Source organism: Oryzias latipes, chromosome 1 (genome assembly GCF_002234675.1).
Source record: "Oryzias latipes chromosome 1, ASM223467v1".
NCBI classification, from domain to species: domain Eukaryota; kingdom Metazoa; phylum Chordata; class Actinopteri; order Beloniformes; family Adrianichthyidae; genus Oryzias; species Oryzias latipes.
Genome location: NC_019859.2, coordinates 19,509,612 through 19,525,838, shown reverse-complemented (window position 1 = coordinate 19,525,838; position 16,227 = coordinate 19,509,612). Strand labels below are relative to the sequence as shown.

The following is a 16,227-nucleotide window of genomic DNA, read 5'->3' as shown; positions in this document are numbered from 1 at the left end:
GAACCTTATGTTTGTTGTACAGCAAATACAACCAGATTATTGCCCCGCCCCCTGTGAGGCACGCATGGCACTTATCATTGCTTTTTTTCCCCTTTGCTTCCTTGTTTACTGCTCACACACCTCAACTCCTCTTCTTGTCTGTGTGGAGGAGGGAGGAGGAAGAGAAGGAAGCAGCGCGCACTATTGAGTAGCTTCCGCCTTGTCTCCATGACAACCTCACACCCAACCATCTTGTGAGCTGTCATCCTGTTTCTACGGTGACCTGATCCCATTCCCTTGCTGTTGGTGATCCGGATTGAGCCAATAAACAAGTGGAATCTGGCAGCAGTGGTTCATTTGTCTGTGGATGGGACGGCGGATCCCACGCAGGGGCACAGATTGGAGGACAGGAGGGTACGGAACACTGAGAATGCTGCGGGAGTAGCACAAGAAGGTTGCTTGGAAACAGCAGCATGCCAGTACAACAGATAACTGTGGTTCCAGCAAGAGAAACCGCCACCAACGGCAAGAGCATTCCTCGATCCAAAGACAAGAATGAGGTGAGTTTCTGACCTCCTCATTCTGCTTTCAAACGTCAGCAGTTTTATTCACTAAGTACCCCAGTGTTGTTGTGTTTCTGTTGTTTTTTTAATAAAAAGAAAGTCAAATTTAGAATTTTCTATTTTAAGGAAATTGCTCTTTTTTTAAATAGTTTGAAAAGTATTCGTATTTATTTTTTGACCCTGCTCTTTGACTTGAGGACAGGCTAGATTTTTGTAACCATGCTTTCCTGGTTACAAACTCTAACCATTAATCCACTTTACTCCACATTTATATCATAGAAACATCTTTTTTCCTTTCTTCGAAGACGTTTTTGCAATAGAAAAAAAAATCATCAAATGAGAATCTCGATACGTTGTCTCGTGCTGCGTGATCTTGACTCTTCCAATTAGTAAATTCCAATTAGTGAATAATGAAATCCTTAAAAATATTGACCCTTCTTTTGGTTTAGTAAGACTACAAAGCTGATTTTGCTAAAGATTTTGGTTATAAAATCACAGTAGAATTTTTGTTGCTGTTTAAAAGCATCTCAAAAGAAAAATATATTAATGTAAGGAAATAATTTATTTAATTTTATTAATTATTTATTATTGTTGTTCTTCTTCTTGTTGTTTTTGTACTTAACAACTTTACCTGCTCAATCCCTTGTCCCACTGTCGTTCAAGTGTGTATATTTCTGTTATATCAAACTAATGGCATAAATGTAGTTATAAACAAGGCCTCTTATACAAACAGGGTATAAATATTTGCGTCCTTCTCCCGACTTTCTCTACTTATTTGTCTCCTCACCGGTGTTCAGTATTTTAATGCAAACAAAACTTTGGTACATTTTCCTGATGGTCTGTTTTTTTCACTCTCTAATTAAATATTCAGAAATAAAAAAGGTCTAATTTTGGCTCCACTTGTAACTGTCTAATGAGGTCATTCTATTAGAAATGAGCTCTAAAGCTGGCTGAGTACACCACAATGGATATGGTCAGATCTTGATATTATTCTTGTCAGCTGTATTGCCATTGTGTTGTACAAAAAAGTTTTTTTGCTCAAATCTTTTTGCCCTTAAAAGCATTAATGTGACAGACTGTATGTATTTATGTGCAAATACAAAATTATAATTTTTTTTGTTTGTTTGCATGGATCATCATTCCACCAGTGTAACAGTTTTATTTCTTTTTGTCTCTTGCAAATATCCACTTTCGTGCCCAAAACAACCATTTGCCTCTAATTATTTATCTATACCCTAAGTTATTCCTTTAACCCTTGGTGAAGAGGATTTCATGTAATCCATGGACACCAGAGAAGATCACAAATCATTGAAGAAAAAAGGTTCAGCGCACTGTCTAGTGGGTCTAGATGACCCCACTCCCAATGTTAAAGTGCCTCGGATAGCACAAGGGTTGACGCTGGTCTAGGAGTTATCTTATCCATCCAGGGGAATTGTGTTTGAAAGTCACAGGCATAACCAAACATATTGATGTGAATAGATTTTTGACTTACTCAACTTAGATGTGTGTAACCTGATATCTCATTTAGATTAATTATTTTGCATATTACATATTTTTGTCAAGTCTGAGATGGAAAAATTAAAGCTGAAATCAATGATTCAACATGAAGTCCTTCAAAGCAAGAGTGTCACTGGGAATGATTAACTAGGTTAAGTTAGTGTTATTGGTGAAGAAAATATAAAAAGTACTTTAAATGAGCTACACATTCTGCAAACGGTCTCTCCAATTGCCTCTCGGTCATAATTCAGTTTTGGTTGTTGAAACTTTGTTAATTTACAGCCAGAAATTGAATCAGGGGCTGTTTTTTTATCTGAACAACGGGTTTTAGTGCTTCAGTTTTATTGTTTTTTAATTTGTGCTCAAATCACTTTTGACATCTAAACGTCTTTCACTGTCTTTAAAAACTTCAATTTACATGATTAATGGGAAAAGATTACTTACATTTTTGGAATGACAGATTTCTCTGTTACATGTGTTTTAAAATGTCCTTTGCAATATTTTAGTGAAGATGTTTATAATAAAAATACATGAATTTCAGTTTGTTTGGCTGTGTTGTCATGAAGACATAACCATTAACCCTTGGGCTATCTTAGATGACCCCACCCTTACATTGACGTGTTCTCCCTACCATGACAAAGGTGGGTAAAGGTGGAAAAATTTCATGTAATCCATGGACACCAGTGAAGATCACAAATCATTGAAGAAAAAAGGTTCAGAGCACTGTGTAGTGGGTCTAGATGACCCAACTCCCAATGTTAAAGTGCCTAGGATAGCACAAGAGTTACAAGCAGCTTTGATAAATTATATACTTATATCTTTTGATGATTCTCAGAACAAAGTTAAATAAATGTCTTGCATCCTTATGAGCGGAAAATATGAACACAATGTGGTGGAATGAAGGTCAGCTTACTTGGAGCTAAAGGATAGCATGCAGCTGCAGTTTCACAGTTGTGCGTTTTTGGTTGTGTGCCAAAGAACGGAACCAAAATACATTCCTCAGTCCACGCAGCATCACTAAATCCCCTCTGCAGAAAACATGCACATGTGCTCGCACAGAGCCGCTGCAATCCGCGATGTGTCTCAGTATCAGCTGAGGAGCGGAGGCTCAGGTTTGTCCCAGTAATGTCTTCGCTGTGAAACATTACTTTGTTCCTCCAAAGTGACTGAAGGCCTAAGCAGGAGGCAGTAAGTAGGTCTTCTCGTTTGCAGATGTTTTATTTGTAATCTATGTTCTTGCATAGGTCTGTGGTGTTAGATCGGATCCAGTCTGTAAAATCTGGGACTGGGAAGCTTGCAGAGCTGGATTATTTAAACCTGATTTTACATTTTTATTTCAATCATGTTGAATTTTAAAAAAGAAAGACTTAAAAAAGACAAAAGGACTCAACATGTGACTTTGTATAAACTTAAGATGATGTACTTCTTTTAAAAGTAAAAAGCATCATAGCTTAAATGTATTTTGAGTTTGAGCCTGGTGTTGACAAACAGTATTTTTGTGCTTTTTGTTTTATCAGTCACACATTCTTCCAAGCTCAGTGGCATGAATCACATAACTGTTCTGAGATGTTCCTTCCTGTCATTATTTCTCAAAAACTGTGTGGGACACTGTCTGCATAAAGAATCAAGATTTCTGCAGATAAAAACTGCAAAAACAAACAGAGCACAAGACTAGGCATGATAACTACACAGATCAGGATAAAATCGGACAGATCTTTGTTACATTAGCAGTTGCATTAAGTCTGGTGTAGCACAAGGGCAGCAAGCAGATGCAGTAAATATCACATGACCCAACTCTGATAAGTGTAATATCAACAATATCAAACCTGGCAACACTTTACTCTGTCTGTGTTTGAACTGTGTCTCCAGCATCTGCATGCTTTTACTGATGCAATGAGTCTTGAGCAATGTTCTTTATGGCTTCAGGTTCCAGCAGACATACATTTGAGTAAATCTGCTGACAGCTTCTATGTAGAAGCAACACTATATCACAGCTGAAACTGTGACTCTGCATGATGTTTCAGAAGGAATATTTGATTCACAGCCAGAGTCAAGACTCTAAAGTGATGGATCTCTCCTGTCAGACCGTAGAAACCAGCGTATCAGAATAAACGTGTGCCTTAAAACTCAGTACATGTGTCCAACCGCTTAAGCACGCGGACGTGCATTTGCTTTGACTCCGAGCACAACCACTGATTTAAACTTGGCAATTAGAAAATCCCTTGATCAGCTTATGTGATGCTGTCTCCTACTTGTCAGTTTGTTCTTGTTTATTTTTAATGGGTTGCATGGTGTGTTCCAGCAACTATATCATGGATAGAAGTAACAAAAAATGCTTTATCATTTCAAGTTGGGGTAAATTATAAATCATAAACAAAGCTTTTGTATTTTTTTCTTGTAATTTAACCTTTTTTGTTATGCCCAGGATGAGTTTGTGTAGATGGGATGATGTTTCTTAAGAAGTTGGTGTTTAAAAACCTAAAAAAGTAAAGAAGAGTCAAATCTTTCTGAGTGTTTTTTTGGCCTCCATCGGTCATGTTGAGCATGGATGACGTATCCTAGCTCTCGTCTTGGTTCATGTCGGCCGCGCTAGTAATGCCAGCGAGGCTGGAGTGTCCTCTCCAGGGTTGCAAGAGGGTTCGTATACTAGCCAGGGCAATGTAGTATTACATGCAATTCATCAAACCTTGATGACATGAAAGTTAAAATCTGTTTTTCTTTTTTTAACTTTCAACACAGAGCTAGTTTTCAATTGTGCATTTATCACTTGTGTCTCCAAATCATTTGCAGTTTCAACATTTTTACTGTCATAGTTTAGAAGTGTCATGAACTAATATATAATAATTTGCCCCAAAGAAGCTTTTTGCTCTCTAAGTTGGTAGGAGTAAATTCATTAATTTACTATAAGAACCAGAAAATTGTGCCTACGATTCCAAAGCATGCCATTACCTGATTGTTTCCCACCCTTCAGTCTGTAAAGGGGAAACAAAGCATGACTAAACATTTAATCAGTGTATGATTTTCTGTTCGACTAAAAAAGCTCACCTTGTCTGACCTCTGAAGCTGTCCATCCCAAAAAGGAAAACATGTACTTTTAGGTGGTACTTCTGTGTAGAAGAGAACACTCAAGGTATGTGACATGCGTTCAAGAATGTACTAAATCCAGGTTCTTGAAAGTGTGTTTAGCCCATGGTGTTCACACTAAACAAGCAAGGAGGGGCTTCTTTTTCTTTTGCTGCTGTTTTCCAGCGCATGTCCACCACCCACAGTTGGTGTCAAAGCGGTGCAACTGATCAATTTTCAAACAGTTGGCACTTTTGGGAAGTAAAAGGGACGACCTCCATACGTCACTACCAAATTCAAGTCCCTGATTGGTTGCAATCAGGGCCGCCCAAAAATGATTGTAAAGACTTACGCAGTCACGCATAATTGCAAGAGTTTTGAAGCCCAAAATTGCGCATTTACGTGTATTCACATAGGCTTTTTATTCGAAGTAGCTGCTTGAGGGCGGTGTGAAAGTAGCTTTAAAACACTACCCACATTAGAAAATTACATAAACTTGTTGTCCTTCAGTTGCTGTAAAAACAATTTGGTGTGTGAAACAAACCTGCCAAAGTAAAAATCAAGTAGCTGGAAGATGGAACACTCTACGGGTTAACCATAGGCCAGCTGATCTGCTTTGGCCTCAATGCTTCCTAGAAAAGGACAATTTTAAGTCACAGCCTCTTAATGGAAGCACCAAAAACTTCTCTTCTTAACAGTAAAGAAGAGACATTTTTGATGAAGAAAATAAAAAGACGGAAAGACAACATTTGCAAAAAAACTAGAATTGATTTTGTTGTTTATCTTTAGGAATTTAACTTGTATCAGTAATATAAAATTTAATAGTCAGTTATTTATGCTTAGTTTGAGCCACTTTTACAGGAATATTAACACATGTAAAGCAAGAAAGCATGCAATTACATAATTGTGACATCAAGTGTGCCAAATTAATGTGGCGTTACTGAGTAAATGCGAATTATGGCGACACGAAGGACCTAACGAACACGCAGTCCAGACAGTAAATAATCTGTTGTCTAGCTGATGACTTGGGAGTGAATTGGTGATGTGGAAGACCAAAATCCTTCTGTTGTTACAAAGAAGATTTCCCAGCTTTGCCTTAGTATCATCTGAACTATTACATGAGATAAAATGCTTATGAGTTTAGGGGTCAGAAAAAAATCATGTCAAAAAGAAGTCTTCTTCCCGTTTTTTGAGTTCATCATATTATTTAATAAAAGAATTCCAATATTTTATTCAACTTTAATTACAAAAATGAAAAAAACTTTTTTGGTGTTAAAAATGTAATACTTCTTTTAATTGTTGCGATCCTACTAAGAAGTTCATTTTCTGGAAGAAGAGTTTCTTTGTTTTAAAAAAAAATTTTTTTTTGCATTTGCTTGCTATAGTTTTATCAGAATAACTGTCACAAAATGTGATTTAAAAAACAATAAAACGTTTGGTCTACATTCAATCATCACCGGGTGAAATTTTTGCACCCACAGAGTCAAGTTCAAAGTCCAGCAGTGGAGGTGATCAGCAGTCTGGGAAGTTCTTGACAAAGTAACTTAGGTTGACTTTAAATAGCAACACATTGCAGAGCAGCATTGTGTTCGTGTGGCAGGATAACCAGGTAATTGGATTGCTGGCCCCAGCTCAGGTCACAGTGAAATAGAAGGAACATGTGACCTTTGATGCTGCATTTTGAACAGTAAATACAGCACGACTAAACCACACAAGAGACCCATTAAAGCTTGTTAGTTTATGTAATTTGCTCACTTTGATTCATTTATGTCAATGTTTTCACCAAGGTAGCTGTTTCTTGTTAAAAGCCCCGTGAAGGTAGCTTCTGGAAAAGCATCATTCTCTGTTTTCTATTCATTAACGCTTTTGTGCCTTTTTGTCTTCTTGTAGGGGAAGAAGGTGCCTGGGCGCTCAGGGAGTCGACACAGCAACATCTCCAAGGTGACGGTCATGTGTCAAAGCTTAGAATCTGTGGCCCCATTACCTTTTCATGTGAAACAACTCAGAAAAACCATACACTGGATATAAAATGAGGTTATATGCTAGTGAAGCATGAATAAACAACATGGAAATTAAAAATATGTAAATGTATATTCACACTTTTTTGCCAGGACTATAGATTCAGTGGATCACGGGTTGTTGTTTTTTTGGTTTATACTAATGCTTTTCCAAACCATATTTTCACAAATTAATTAAAGACAAATTTTTTTGCACAATGTTACCATAAAAATCAAAACTTAAGCAGAGACACTCGAGGTAAAATATATTTTTCTTTATTAAAAACAAAAAAGTGTATTTCTGAATGTTTTAATCATTTAAATCTTAACAAAAATAGATTAAAAAAATAATTCAATACTATTTTTTACTTGTAAAGTGTCCTAAGGGCTAGAGAAAATAAATTAAAATGTAGGAGGATCTACCTTATAACATTATTTGTAATTAGGTCAGGGATAAAGACCAAACATGTTTGACTTAAGCTGTCAAATATGAACAGGAGCAGGTGTTAGCAGCCTCTCCATGGTCAATTTCTTACAGTTATTTTGCCCCCCATTGGCAAAAAACGTGAACACATCAGATCATTCGAGAGTAACTTTGTCAAAAGTAACCAACAGATAAAATTATTACTCGTTTAATCCGACTTTTGAATGTACGGTGTTACAAAAATATTAGACACAAACGTTTCTTTTCTATAATTGAGAAATGGTTCGAAAGATGTTCTTTTGGATTTTTGTAATTGTTGGAAACATACAGACGTTTGTTGCTGTAGATTACAACATGGACAGCAGCAGGAGTGAGATAAATGCAAAGATTTGTCACTGTTAAAGGAGATTGTTGAGCACAGAACTCCCAAAATGCCCAGCGCAAAGAAAAAAAAGATAAAAATGGCAAAGCTGTCTGTGATCACAACCTAAGGACTGTAATGGATAAAATGTTTCTCACATTAAATCTAGCTCTTCTTTGCATTTCAGTTCTTCACTTTAGGGAACAGCAAATGATCTGCCTCCATCTAACACTAACCTCTGCCTCCTCCTCCTCACTCACACCAAACACCCTCATATCCATGCAATGTGAAAAACAACCCCCTTAGAAAGAAGGCATAAATTCTAACCCCATTGGAAGATTTTCTTTAAATAAGCAAAATAATCCCCCAGTGGGATAAGAAAAATGGTCTTACCAAGAATTTTTAATTTACAAAAAAATTCAAGTCACTAAACAGGTTTTCTCAAACTAAAACTTTTTTGCAACTGAAAAACTTTCTTGGTGAAATTATTTTTTCTTGGAAGACAGAAAAGAAGATGTGGCATCAGGACTTCAAATCTTCTTTGTTGAAATGTTTCACCCTCATCCAAATGGCTTCATCAGTCTTCAAGACAACTGTCAGTTAGAGTTCTGATCTCTTAATGGGTTTCATGCTTTGTTAGTCTGCAAGTTGCTGGACCAGGGTGATAACTCGGGACACAAATGTTGTCACAGAGCAAGGCTGGAGCTAAACTGCAGATGTTGGTTGTTTCAGGGGAGCAACTCTACAGCTGGAGTCACTTCCGTTTCGAGAACCTCAACAACATCTGCTCAGGACATATGCAGGTAAAAAAGCTCTTTTCTCAGCCGTTGTAAACTACAACTTAAAGCTGGTTTCTGGTGAGGTGCAGAGTGAATTGGTATGACCTTCTTGGGGCATCATAAAACATACAGTAAAAAATATATGATCTACCCACAGAGCAGACAGAAAACACACAGAAATAGACCTTTGCAGTTCATGAACCTCTGGTTATCCACACTTTTTGACATATAAAGAATGTATATAAAGAATGTATTATCAACAAATTTTAAACTCTTAGTACAGCAAGAAGTCGATGAAAAAACAGATGAGGTAATCTCACTATTAAGTTTTAAAAATTAGCAAAACAAAAGTGTTTTTGAGATTTCATAGAAGCAGCCATTTTTAAATGAGCAGGAAAAGCCCTTCTACTGCCCCTAGTGGAATGATGATGAACTACAGGGCAGAAAACATGGACCAAGTTATAAACAGTGTTTTTTTAAGGGACGTTTAGATCATGCCATAATGACAGGGCTCTGAGAAATGCGTGCATCAAATGTGATACAGATGGTTATATAAAGTAAAAAAAAAACTGTCTTTTACCCCAATATGTGACCTATAACCCTAAATCTTCATGACTGCATCATGGAGATGTTCAGATGATGCTAGAATGTCTGTGGTCAAACCATCATTTATTACATTCAGCTCATTCCATACTTTTTTTCACATCTTTTCATTTCCTTCATTTTTTATGGTCAACGTTTTGTCCTTGTGCTGTCTTTTTAGGCAGTTGATGCACAAAAATGCCAGAGTAACTGCATGAGAAACATTTGCTTTTCCATCTCCTCACTTTTTGTCACTCATTGTCATCTGCATGTGTTTGTGTGTACATCCAGCTCTGGCCAGCTGACCAACTTACAGGAGGATGCTCCTGAGTGCAACAAACTCAACAAGACCAGAAAAAACACTTCTGCCATGACAGTCACCAGCACAGCTTTGAGCTCGGCAGCTCAGGGTCAGAAAAAACAAACCAAGAGGCGCCACCGCCGCAAGAGAAGCAGCTGCACCACCCTAGATTGTGTGGAGGCCAACTGCAAACAGGAGCAGAGCGACCGCAGCCTCAGCTCTGACCGCAGTGAGCTGAGCGAGAAAAGGGAGCGTTCCTTCAGGAACCGCAGGGAGCTCCCTCCCCGCCTCCGCTGCTCAGGTGCTCAGGAGTCTCACTCCTCCTCCGAGGATGAGACACGGCGTGAAACCCGCAGCTGGAGTCAGGAGAAAGCCAGGAGAGCGCGCCGCCGCAGTGTGAGCAGCCGCGAGAGGGAAGCAGCCAACGGGCAGCAGGGAGACAAAGCAGAGACGATGGAGCTGCAGTCGGTAGACTCCAATGAAGGAAAGGAGAATCAGCCTCTGGTGGAGAGTGGCGGCCTTAAGAAGCGCCACAGCATCGTAGGGTCAACAAAGAGAGACAGTCATGTGTCACAGAGAGAGAGGTCCAGGAGCAAAGAAAACGAGAAAAGTTGCAAGTCACGGAGCCCGAGAGGCAGCTCCTCTTTGGGAGAGGGCGGAGAGGAACTCATCACCAAAAAATACCAGGAACGAGGGTCAGGAGACGGGGACATGTCTGTGCCCACCCCTCAGAAACACTGTGGGGTGAATGGGGGCCTGCCTCGACCCTGCTCAGAAGACTCTGAGCTGGAGGTCTGCAGGTCAGTGTGCAATAAAACCTCCAATCAGCCCAGGAGTCTGCAGCCTTTAAAGCTAAAAGAATCATTTGGGACAGTCTTTTAACAACCACACCCAGTGAGAGCCACCAAGTCCCACTTTATGTTGTTGAGACCCGGATGCCATCCTTTAAAAATGTAGCTTTTAAATATTCACAAAAATTGTTAAATATGTACCGTAAAAGTGATGCTTTCTTCTACATACAACAATTTTAACTTTTACTTTTGACAGCAGGACAAGTTCTTTGCAAAAAGAAAATAAAGCTTCACAGTTTGCAGAATTAAAACTGCAAGCAATCAAGAAATTCAAACATGACATTTTCTATTGTGATGACTTTTGTCTGTCTTCACCCTTTTCTCCTTTTACTATCGAATAAACATGACAAAATTGGTGTAAAATTTTTAAATCTATACTTGTTAATGCAAATCCATATTTTTAGAACTTTGCCTCTAAACAGCAATCAGACACTGCTGTGCAGCTGAGGACCAAAATATGGGCTTTATGTGCATCATTTTGATCAGTTATGTGACATATGAAAAATCTAAACATAAATAACATCCTAAAAACATATTGATCAAAACTACAAACTCATTATTTATGTAAATTGTTCGCATTTTTTCAAGAGCCACGGTGGAGAAATAAAGGAGTCACATGTGACCCCTGAACCAACCAAATAAAACACAGAGCTGCTACACTGCAAAAACTGAATAAAAACTGTACAAAGACCCTTTTTAAAAAATTAAAAAATTAACTCTTCTGCCTCGTAAGAAAAATAATCTTACCAAAAAAGTTTTTCAATAACAAAATAATCTTAGTTTCATCTTTTTTTTCTTAAAAATGGCAGCTTTGGTCAGACCATTTCCTTACCCCATTGGCAGATTTTGTTAATTTTGTTTGTGTTCAGGATTTGCCACTGTGAGGGGGATGACGAGTTCCCGCTGATAATGCCTTGCCGCTGCACGGGGAGCCTGAGCTTTGTCCATCAGGCCTGTCTCAACCAGTGGATCAAGTCTTCAGACACCCGCTGCTGTGAACTCTGCAAGTTTGACTTCATCATGGAGACCAAGCTCAAGCCTTTAAACAAGGTGCGCGCACACACCAGCTGCGGTTTTTTAGAGGACTAGTTCCTGCTGCACTTCAACCGTCTCGTCTCACCTCTGTTTCAGTGGGAGAAGCTGCACATGTCGAAGAGCGAGAGGAGAAAAATCTTTTGTTCAGTCTTGTTTCACCTGATAGCAATACTGTGCATGTTGTGGTCTGTCTACATTCTGGTAAAAAGAACCACGGAGGAGATCAAACTTGGGAAGAACGGTGAGCCCTCGACCAAACCTCTACCCACTCACAGAGCAGAGGCATGCAGACTGACACAACTTCATAAAATTCTTTGCACTGGCTATGCAGCAAAAGGACTGCTCGGTGGTGATGTGGTTTCCTCCATAGTCACCCTAGAACACTGACGTTTACTCACTAAATGCAATCAGAGTCTATGAACCAGTGACAACTATTGACATTTCTCATTGGTGTATTCCGTTATTTCCACTGGGATCAGAAACACCATTGTTAATCGGTTAATTACATTGAATAAGCAGCTCATAGCGGTTCAAACTGCACAGAGTAGCTGCAGTGGTTTCCCACCTGTCAATCTTCACACCTGCATGACTCTGGCTGTGGGACTTGGAGCTTGTTGTTCAAATGCTGTTACATGTTTCCTTAAAATCTAGTTTTGGTCAGTATGCAGCACCAGTCAAAGGTTTGACAAAGAAATTTGGTGTGAAATAGCAAAATGAACGTTTGACTGGAACTGTTGTTGTCCCTTGGTGGTCAAGTGCGGTGGTGGTGGTGTGTAGAGTTTCCTTCTGCTCATTAGACATCCTTTTCCACATTCATTCAATTCAGCTCACAGGTATAGGAAATAATCTTTATTTGTATCTATTTATTAGTTTGCATTGTGCATTAAAAATCATCTCTGCAAAGAGTGAAAGCCAAAAGGCAATTTTTTAAAGAATCACAAATACATCTCAGCATAAAAGGGAAAAATAATACAATGTACATAATGGGCAAAGTTGTTAGCACTCTTGCCTCACAGTGAGAAGTTACTGGTTCAAATCCCAGCTGAGACCCCTCTGTGTGGAGTTTGCATGTTTTCCCTGTGCATGGATGGGTTTTCTCCAGCCACTCTGGCTTCCTCCCACAGTCCAAAAACATGCTTAATAGGTTAATTGGTTTCTCTCAATGTCCCTGGGTGTGGTTGTGTGGCCTACGACAGACAAGCAACCTGTCTGGGGTGTACCCCATCCTCACCAACAGCAGCTAGGATAGGCCCCAGCAACCCCGGGACTCCAAAATGGATACAGCAGGTTAAGAAAATAGATGGCTGGGAGGGAATGTATGACCTTTTTGATGGGTGAAATCAAAATGTAAATATATAAAACAGCAGTTATTGATAAACGATGTAAGAGGATAAAAATGCAAAATAAACCTAAAAGCAGTAAAGATAAATATAAACATTGTGAAAAGGTAACAAACACAACACCAGTAAAGTTTCCTTCTGCTCCTTAGACATCTTTATCACACTCTCAGCTTAGTGTAGAAAATGATCAGTCATATACAAAATATTTCATTATCAACATGACTTTAGCTATGTTTAATTAGGTGCGTGTATTTAGACAGAATTTAAAGGTTAACATGTAAAGTGTAAATAACTGCTGATTTAAAAATGTAATATACAAATCCATTGTCAGGTACAGGTACTGACAGGCTAAGATCATTTAAATCTATAAAATCCACTGAAATTAAGTTATACATATTTTATTTTACTTACTGTATAAACAGTGTCAGCGCATTATTTGATTTAATTAATGTGACATTTTACATTTTAAAATCATTTAAAAAAAATGTATGCCTAATTTGATGAGTTCTTCTTTGTGGTTTTAAAAATGCTGAAATTTATGAACAATTGTGATCTTTCAAGATAAAAAACAAATGAAAAAAAAAGAAATTTAAAGTAATAACGCATCTAGTAAATGGCAAACACAAGATCAAACTTTACAGCCTGTAAAGTCTTTACTACAAGGACATTTTCACAACTCCTTGAAAACCAGTAACAACAGGCCTTACATACAGTTTACAACTTTCTGTTAGAATTTAAAACATGTTTGAAAACTAACTATGCTTTTTTCCTAGTGTAAGACAATGATTACATTCTTATTACGCATCTTAAATAATATTAGGCAAACTGATTGATTCTGAGTCGAAGAATTGTAGGATAATCCAAATCACTTTAATGCCATGGAGTTTTAGGGCCACTAAAAGAAAAAAAGTAATATTACGAGATTTAAAGTTGCAAATGTACAACTATGTTCTCAGAATTTAACAGTTGTAACTTTTTTCTCGCAAAAAGACTACAATACCCCCCCCCCCCCAAAAAAAAAGGAAGAAGAAAAAACAAAAGATAAAACCTAATCCCTTCATAGCAAAGCCTAAAGAAATGTCATATATGAGTACAGGGTGATTTCTTCATTCACTTCCAATAATGCAGCAGGCCGATAGCTGATTTTAATTCAGGAGTATTAGAAGGTTAAGTGTAGGATTCCAAAAACACAGCTCTTTTAAAAATCAGAAATGAGCTGGAAAGACACCAACTTCTTACAGTGAAAATCAACCAGAACAGGTGAGCCAGCAAACACATTCAAAGATTCTACTTTTAGATGAGAAAACCGAAGTGAAGGAAGCCAGGTAACAATAAATGGATGCAAAAATCTGACAAAGTGCAAAGACGCAAAAGTAAAGCAAGAAAATAAGTGGAATCTCAATGGCACACCATGACAGTCTAGCACAATGAGAAACCATGCAGAACATAGCAAAGCTATAAAAATACTGTTCTTACAGTTTTTGTGTTTTGTTTGACAATTATCTAAAGACATGTAGAAATTGACGGGTTCCCAAACCCCTTAAGCAGCCATGCAGTGGAGTCTGACTAACACCACAGTACCAGGAGTGTCAAACTCCATGCCTCGAGGGCCGGCCTCCTGCTGGTTTTCCAGAAATCCCGCCTTATCTGCTGCTGATTACTTGGATCAGGTCTGTTGGGCCTATAAAGAGATTCAAGGGCAGGTTGGTTGGAAAACATGTTGGACACCGCCCATCGAGGCCTGGATTCTAACATTCCTGCCATAGACTGGAGCATCTCTGAAACATCAGTTTGCTCTTAAGTGTAGTAAAAACAGACCCCTTGTGCTTGTGTTCCACTCTAGATGTGCTCATTGTGGTGTGTTGTGATAACCTTCAGGTACAAAAATGAAATGCATCAAAACAGATTGACTTACTTTAGGCTTCTTACTGTAATAAAAATAAAGAGAAACTGCGCTCACTCTTGATTGCAGATGAGTTTTGGAGAGTTTCTCTACTGAAGTCCTATGAGCAGCAGGGTAAGCTCGTCACACACCACCATCGCGGCCGCCTCACGCATTGTGCAGGTTACCTGACAGTAACTGTGTGTCCTCAGGTGTGCTAGAGTGGCCCTTCTGGACCAAACTCATTGTAGTGGCCATTGGCTTTACCGGCGGCCTCATCTTCATGTACATCCAGTGTAAGGTCTACCTGCAGCTGTGGCGCCGCCTAAAGGCCTTCAACCGCATCATTACCGTGCAGAACTGCCCCGAGAAAAACCTGCACAAGTCTCAGACGCAGTGCAGCGCCCTCACAAACGGCAAGCACGAAACCGTGGAGGTGCCGGTCACCCCGGCTCCCATCCCGACACCTGAGGCCCAAGTGGACTCGGACGTGTCTGTAGAGGCTGCAGTGGCGCCAGCGCAAAACCCCGTTTGACTTGATTCTCCTGAAAGGTCAATCACACCCTGCTCAGCCTGCGAGACCAGCTGTTGTGTGTGATGTGGACTCTTGCAGCAGTTTCTCCCCAGCTCATGGGACGGCTGGTTGAAGCAGAACTGACCCAGTCCTGCAGTGAAACTGGGAAACTGAGCAGATCGTCTGCAGCAAAATATAAGCCTATCCGAGAAAGAGAAAAAGGTCAGAAGCAAAGATGCAGAAATTAATGCGGACACTTGTGAAATGGTATTACCGATGCCATCTTATTTGTATGCACTTTGTAAACTTGCACTGACTTAACTTAAAATATTCAAAAGCATGTGAATGCTAACAATGAAAGGCCTCACTATGCTTCAAATAGTACACTCAAGACCAGCTAATGTGAGATAAAATAAACTATACATCAGCAGGAGTGGAAGACAGAAATCCGGAATGAAGTGGGAGTTAATGCTCCTCTGCTGCTGCACAAAGGTCAACGCCCTGTGGATGCTGCACAATTTACTGCACTTTAAATTCACTCAAGAGCATTTATGAAGGGTTTCCTTTCTGCCGATTTTTTTCACTTCACACAAGCCATGTTCAGACTGACAAATCCCAGTTATAACCCTTGTGCTATCCTAGGCACTATAACGTTGGGAGTTGCGTCATCTAGACCCACTAGACAGTGCGCTGAACCTTTTTTTTTTCAATGATTTGTGATCTTTACTGGTGTCCATGGATTACATGAAATCTTTCCACCTTTATCCACCTTTGTCATGGTAGGAAGAACACGTCAATATAAGGGTGGGGGTCATCTAAGATAGCACAAGGGTTAATCCAAACCCTCTTTTCTTTTTGACCACTATTATTTTATCTTATAACCAGCAGATACTGAATGTTCAAAGAAGAATAACAGCTGAAACACGTAAAATGCATTTGGATGAGTCATCAGTCCCACTAAAGCTTTCTGTTGATGCAGAAAAAAAAAAAGAGGATCAGAGTTTGTTGTGACCCTCGTTCCAGAGCCTCTGCTGAAATCTGAATTGCACTTTGAAGCAT

The 16,227-nt window shown here is 39.1% G+C and overlaps 1 protein-coding gene across 3 annotated transcripts; it reads left to right on the top strand.

Annotated features, from left to right (window-relative positions):
* The first annotated feature begins 44 nt into the window (after positions 1-44).
* Positions 45-15,889, top strand: LOC101155329 (E3 ubiquitin-protein ligase MARCH1). Of its 3 annotated transcripts, none has more exons than XM_011476768.3 (8): positions 45-539; positions 6,993-7,043; positions 8,617-8,687; positions 9,537-10,346; positions 11,267-11,447; positions 11,529-11,673; positions 14,745-14,789; positions 14,867-15,889. In XM_011476768.3, exons 1-8 carry the CDS (start codon positions 453-455, stop codon positions 15,187-15,189), a joined length of 1,713 nt encoding a protein of 570 aa, XP_011475070.2. In that variant the 5' UTR covers positions 45-452; the 3' UTR covers positions 15,190-15,889. The 3 variants fall into 3 exon arrangements, with proteins under 3 accessions (XP_011475070.2, XP_004066053.2, XP_020559604.2); XM_020703945.2 differs by lacking the exon at positions 45-539 and adding an exon at positions 3,091-3,227; XM_004066005.4 differs by lacking the exon at positions 14,745-14,789 and having other exon boundaries at positions 46-539.
* The last annotated feature ends 338 nt before the right edge of the window (positions 15,890-16,227 follow it).